The sequence below is a fragment of the Apium graveolens genome, chromosome 4 (assembly GCF_009905375.1).
Source record: "Apium graveolens cultivar Ventura chromosome 4, ASM990537v1, whole genome shotgun sequence".
Lineage (NCBI taxonomy): Eukaryota > Viridiplantae > Streptophyta > Magnoliopsida > Apiales > Apiaceae > Apium > Apium graveolens.
Genome location: NC_133650.1, coordinates 56018661 through 56025363, shown reverse-complemented (window position 1 = coordinate 56025363; position 6703 = coordinate 56018661). Strand labels below are relative to the sequence as shown.

The 6703-nt window shown below is 31.4% G+C and overlaps 1 protein-coding gene across 2 annotated transcripts; it reads left to right on the top strand.

The window, feature by feature from the left end:
- Positions 1–274: 274 nt before the first annotated feature.
- Positions 275–3606, top strand: LOC141717988 (uncharacterized). Of its 2 annotated transcripts, none has more exons than XM_074520308.1 (4): positions 275–1243; positions 1322–1443; positions 2678–2833; positions 3379–3606. In XM_074520308.1, the coding sequence occupies exons 1-4, from the start codon at positions 1010–1012 to the stop codon at positions 3443–3445; spliced, it is 579 nt and encodes a 192-aa protein (XP_074376409.1). In that variant the 5' UTR covers positions 275–1009; the 3' UTR covers positions 3446–3606. The 2 variants fall into 2 exon arrangements, with proteins under 2 accessions (XP_074376409.1, XP_074376408.1); XM_074520307.1 differs by having other exon boundaries at positions 285–1243; positions 3343–3606.
- The last annotated feature ends 3097 nt before the right edge of the window (positions 3607–6703 follow it).

Sequence of the window (6703 nt, the reverse complement as noted above, 5' to 3'; positions counted from 1 at the left end):
AGAATTTTACATCTTCCTCTATCCTAAATTAAACTGTGCATTACAGAATATACTAATAATAAACACACAAGTTATAGTTTATTATTATAGTGATGTTATAAAAGGTTGTTTAAACAGTAACATTAAAGTCAAATGGAACTTATTCTATTAAAAGCAGAAGAAAAAAACAAGAAACATGAAAAGTTGTAGCCCCTAGTGCTGATATAAACATTACTAACCCCAACAAATAATATTGATGCGTCAGGTTCTTCTGTAACCTCCTTTTCTTTTCTAGATTTTTTTTAAAATTTATGTACATGTAGATTGTTTATAGAACTACTAGTCTAGTCTACCACATGTGGACATGGTGTATGTATTATTCCTGGGTTTGAAGGCTAAGCAGTAAGCACACGGCGATGACTTAACCACTCTTCATCACGCCTCTGTTTTTTTTTTATAATACCACTAACACATCACTATTCAATTCAATATTACTACAGTATTATCAAACTATTTCTATTTTCTCCTCCCACCTCATCAACACCCCCCCCCCTTCTTCCTCTTCACACACACACCCCTTCCAAGTAATCACCAACCTTTCCTCATTTTGGTAAACCCCCTCAAACTCCTCACATACAAACACACACAAAATTGAGAGAGATTAGAAGAAAGAGAGAGGGAGAGAAAGAGATTAAAAGAGAGGGAGGGAGGAGGGAGGGAGGGAGGAGAGAGGGAGAGATAGAGATAGAGAGAGAGAGATAGACTTGGCATGGAGATAAGAGTGTAAGCAGGGGAGAAGAGATTAGGAGAGAGAGAGAGAGAGAGAAAGAGAGAGGTTAAAAGAGAGAGGGACTGAGAGGGAGGGAGAGGGAGAAGGGGAGAGAGAGAGAGAGAGGGAGAGGGAGAAGGGGAGAAAGAGAGAGAGGGAGAGGGAGAGCGAGAGGAAGAGAGAGGGAGAAGGAGAGAGGGAGAGAGAGAGAGAGAGATTGAGACTTGGGATGGAGATAAGAGTGTAGGCAGGGAAGAAGAGATGGATGCAAGAAAAGTGGTGGTAATGGTAGAAGACATGGAGATAGCAAGAACAGCATTAAGATGGGCCCTTCAAAATCTTCTTCGTTATGGAGATTTGATCACACTTCTTCATGTTTTTCATCATCCAACTTCTTCTAGATCCTCTAGAAACAAGAAAAAACTCAGGCTTCTTCGTTTACAAGGCTACCAATTAGCTCTATCTTTCAAAGAAATTTGCAATTCTTTTCCTAATGTAAACAAACTCATCTCTACTTGTCCCATTTCAATTATTTGTTCTTTATATTTGTAATGATAATTTGGAAACTAACAGAGCAAAACAGAGATTGTGGTGACGCAAGGTGATCAAGAAGGTGGAAAAGTAGCTGATTTCATCAATCAACTTGGAGCTTCTACTCTTGTTCTTGGACTTCACGATCAGAGTTTTCTTTACAGGTGTGTTTCTTTCTATATTTATCTATCTAGTTTTGTGGATTAGTTTAGTTAAAATTACATTAAATAGTTGAATGAAATGGTGAAAGTACACTGATCTTGAATCATTAGCAGTCTTAAGGAAAAGGTCAAATCTTTGTATGAGCTTCCAGGTCAATCTACACTATTTACAGTCCATAATTTGACACGTGGATAGCAGAATTGTCCCCTTCTGCTGCTAAGATTCTTGCTAATTACGCTCGGGTCCACATCACATAAATGCTTCAATATACTTATCTTGCTTATTAAGTCCGAATAAAAACACTGAAATCCTGAACCGAAGCACAATAATGATTACAAAATCCCAGTATCTACATAAAAAATAAATGTTATACTGTATTGCAGTATGGTAAGGACTAATATATGGATACAACATGTTTATTGAGAAATACAAGAGGATATATTCCAAAAACATAACAATTCGTTTGATAAAGATGTAAAGCTTGGCTCATAATTATATTAACACTTTCCTACCTTTCTGATAACTTTATGCAAGCAAAACTGTAGTATTATAATAGAAAATTTTATTGTTTGATGATAAAGGCAAATATTATTCCCTTTCCAAGAAGTGTCAACTAGACATGTTTGGTTTGAATGATGCAATTGATTATGTGTGAATTATTTTTGATGTAAAAGTGGGTATAATTCAAATAGAGGAGGGCTCACTATACACTAAAATGCAAAAGCATAAACATATGGGACATTAATTAATTGACAGGGTTTTGGCCTCTTGGTCCAGTTGGTGCTTGCCTGCTAGTTTACACCTCATACTCTATTGCACAAGAAAAGAAAGAGTAGAAACTATAACCAAATTCAAGCGTTTTCTTGAGATATATTCTCATGAGCTTGTCCCAAATGGAAAGCCCCACTTGATGAAATTTTAACCAAACATAGAAATTATCAGATAATGAATATACAAGCAATAAATAGATATTGAGGTTGAAAAGATTATGTACATTCTTTTGTTGAAATAGTTGATTGCAAAAGAATGGGTGCACACATGAGCCTGCACAAGAGACTCGAATTTCGATCTCCTCTTGTAAAGAGAAGAGGGGTCTCTACTTGTATATGTTGGGATGAGAAAATATTATGTACTTTTGAATGACAAATCTATTATGTTCTGTAAAGGAGGGCAAGGAAATGAAAGTATAGTAGTTATTCAGCAAGCTGATGTACTCTTCTGGTGTATGGTTTATAGGTTGGCATTGCCCCACAACAAAATAGAAAACAACTTGAATTGCAAAGTTCTAGCCATTAAGCAACCAACAACATTGACTACAACAAGGACCATTTCCTTATCAGACAGTTCAACCAATATGGACTTCTCCCAAATCGAAATTTCTGATGGTTTAAGGTGAAATTCCCCTACAATTCTTTGCTATTCCAGATCTTTACATACGCTGTGTCATTTTTTGTATGCAATTACGCATTCTATGTCTCTTTAGTTTATGATTTTTGCACCATCTAGATATAAGATATGCTTGGTTTAGTTGCACCTGTATTCAACAAGACAACTACCTTAAAATACTATTTAGCGGCTCCTCAACATGCGGTACCTTGGACCTCTAGTTATTTGGATCTCATTTAGCAACACCGACCAAATTGTCCTAGGTGACTTGATAATTAAATCAAGTACTACTATATATTAAAATTTAATGCAGTTTTCACAATTAAATAATTTATCTATAAATAAAAAAATGCAAGTTCAAACAAGTTCTTCGACTGTCTGCATGCGTAGCAGCTAGCACCTGGCAGCCAATGTACAAAGTCTGATATTTAGTTTGACCTTAGTAGTAGTGTGCATATTGTATCCATTTGTTTGGATGTCTTATTATTTTTTTGAATCCATGAACGGTGATGCAGTTTTACAGACGATGTGCAACCAAAAATTCCATACAGGTTATGCCCGGATCCTTCGGCTATTATGTGGAGATCAGGGACGACAAAAAGAAAAGGAACTTCTTGAATTCTATAAGTTCCTATATAGGAGTACTTCTCAGCTAGCTAAGAGGATATATGGGAAGTTGGAATTTCTCAACTTTTTCCTATACGTTTAAAGAATGTGAGTCAGTGAATTTGATAAGTTATTTCAACCAAAGAATTATACAAAATAAGATCTTTTTTTAAGATACTCCATATATATCAACAGTTGAATTGTTCTTTCAACCAAATAATTATACAAAATAAAATCCTTTTTTAGATACTCCACTTAGAATTGGAGGGTAAAATGGCTATTGCGTTACTGTAGTTCGCAAGTGAGTCACCGAGTTAAAAAAAAAACTTGCAATCGCATCATAAAATTGTAATTAACTTGCAATCACAACATTAAAGTTTAAAATACTTATACAACCGTTAAAAATGTATTGACCTTTAACGGAGACTATTATATTGTGTCATAAACTGAACTATGTGTTAATTTTCGATTAAATTAAATTAAATATTCAAAAAATAACAAATAAAATAATATTACGTTCTTCAATCCTAACGACCAACCTTATATAGTTTATCAATTATTACAAAAAAATGAATGAAAAACATGATATCTTTAAATAATTATTTACTTTTTATTATTAGCATGCGAAATAAATGCATGTATTAATTTAATTCTAAAATTAATTATATTATAAGCACAAGAAAAACATCAACCCTATTAATGGAGGAAACGAAATTATTAAAAAAACGTGATATCTAAATATTTGTTCACTTGTATCGATAAAGAGTATATGAATTGAAATGATACGTATGAATTTAAATTTAATTCAAGTGTAACATTCTGGATTTTTTTTTAAAATATATGAATTAAATGGTTATACAAATTTAAATTTAATTAAAGTGTAGTGCCATTATTTAGAGAAAAATTAATTAAATTAAAAATTATGATATGTTTCTAAGTATATGAATTAGATGAGTACGTTCAATTTTAATTTTAATATATTTTAAAATCAAATTTAGTTAATAATCTAATTGAAAATTTAGATAAAGTTAATGACGTAATTGAAAGTTAACATAAATTTATAAGAGTATGTCAAGTCATTTTTTTGTTAGAGATTTTAATGAAATTTGCGGAAATAATGAATTTGTAAGTTTTTAAAATTCTCCATATTTTGACTGAAAGATTGGTGACTGAGTTACAAATTATTACTCCTACTAACTATAGAGATGAAATAGTCATTTTACCTAAGATTGAGATAGAGCAAAAACTGCTGAATGTGTAGCAAATTTGTTTATATTAAAAGCACGCGTCCAAAAAAGAGGGACACAGTTGGTTACAAATTATATCAAAAAAATGCGTAAATAGTTTCGCCGAAAGTACATGTATTTATTGATCTTATTTATGTAAAATTATATACACCAGCATAATAATCCACATGAGTAACATTTTTCATGAAATACATTTTTCGTTATTTCAAATTTAAGATATTAAACCGAATTTTTTGTTTATTAATAAAACCTCTTAACAAAATTTAAGATGTTAGCGAATTTTTTTATTATCATTTGAGTTGAACATAGAAATTAAGTAGATTGAAACAAAAGTTTACGGTTATAATTATCGTGAACATAATTTTAGATCTTTTAGGAAAAGATAACGTCAGAGTTCTCAAAATTTTGTACTAAAATTTATCCCAAATAACATGAATGAATTATAATTCATGGGCGTATATGTATGTACAACCCATAATTTTATAAAGTAATTATCAATCAATTCTTGTCACGTTATTTGGGATAAATTTTGAGATAAATTTTTGGTACCTCTATCATTTCTTTTTTTATATAAAAAAGAAACACAATATAAAATATAAAGTTTAAAAATGTGGATGTAGAATAAATAATATTAAAATAATAAACATATTTATTGGTCAATTTAAGATTTTTATGTGTTTTCAATTTCGTACTTGAATCATTACCGTCCTCAACCTTGTAAGTGATGAGCATTCCGAGATTTGTGTAAAGTTTATTTTTCATAGCCTAGGTTAACAAATTATGTTAGGATTTGAACTTGAAATGCGCAAAGTTTAAGTATAATGTTTTTCATAACTACAAGTATTTGCACGATATTATTAATCTAAGAAAAAATCAATTATCTAGAGATGAAGTTCCACGTTTGTTCTTGAAAACAGTACACCCTCCATTTTGGCCTAGATTTTTCACAAGGCCTTGTTTGAACAATATTAAACTTGTTGTGTTTAAAGTATCCTTAACGTAGGCAACCACCCCTTGTCAAATTTCCCTACCAACGTTGTTTATTGAATTAAAAATATATAAAGTTTATCTAATTTTTTTTTCACAGGTTAATAATTCACTAATAATTTATTAAGCCATACAATATCTATGGCTTCAAAAAAAAAACCCATACAATATCTAGAAATATAATTAAAATCAAACGAACATGTAGCAAATATCAAATCAAGATTTACTTTTCTAAAATTGCAATCAGTTAAGCCGATCATTAACTAGGGATTATCCCTCTTATATGACAGAAATATATAATTTTTTTGAATTCCAATCTAACAATTTGGTGTAATCGTGAAAAACGCATAAACCTGATTCGTCGGAACATGTTTGAGAAATTGACCATGTCTGTGACATCATATTAAACTTACCAAAAACAAAGGCATATGTTGTCTAACATTTATCATCTAGAGAGGGTGGGAAACGTACATCGTAAGGTTTTAACGGCTCTTGGTGACCCTATTTTATGACGGTTGTAGTGACACTAATCGTTGGTGTTCTACTGAATGACAGTGTAAAAGACATAGTAGTAAGGACCAAACAATTTGTGATGGAAGAAGAGGAAAATTGGGAAATAGATGAAAAAAAGGTTTTTGTATTGAATTAATTTTTGGTTTAGAAGAATTCTTGCTCGAAGATATTACAATACCGTATTTATAAAAATTGTGTTTGGAAGAATGTAGAAGTATAAAGATCTATCAAATGTTTGTATTCTTTAGCATGATGGAGATAATTGCTTCGTGTACGTTACTTTCAAAGAATAAAAGATCAAAATAAGGTTGTTTTGAAGATATTATGGAGTTGAGGACCTATGACATTGGCAATGGGAAGATGTAGATCTTGATAGGGGTACCTTACTGAATTAAAATGACGGGTTTTCCGAAAGAGGTGCTATTATGTAAAAATATTGAACGATTGTGCATGTATTATGGTAGGAAGATATATTCCAGTGAATGAAAGAAAATGATGGATACAATTTGAATTTGAAAAGCTT

Coding starts and splice junctions, on each gene's coding strand:
- LOC141717988 (XM_074520307.1), top strand. CDS start 1,010: ATGGATGCAAGAAAAGTGGTGGTAATGGTAGAAGACATGGAGATAGCA. Junction 1,244..1,321: donor TTTGCAATTCTTTTCCTAAT/GTAAACAAACTC, acceptor GGAAACTAACAG/AGCAAAACAGAGATTGTGGT. Junction 1,444..2,677: donor GATCAGAGTTTTCTTTACAG/GTGTGTTTCTTT, acceptor TATGGTTTATAG/GTTGGCATTGCCCCACAACA.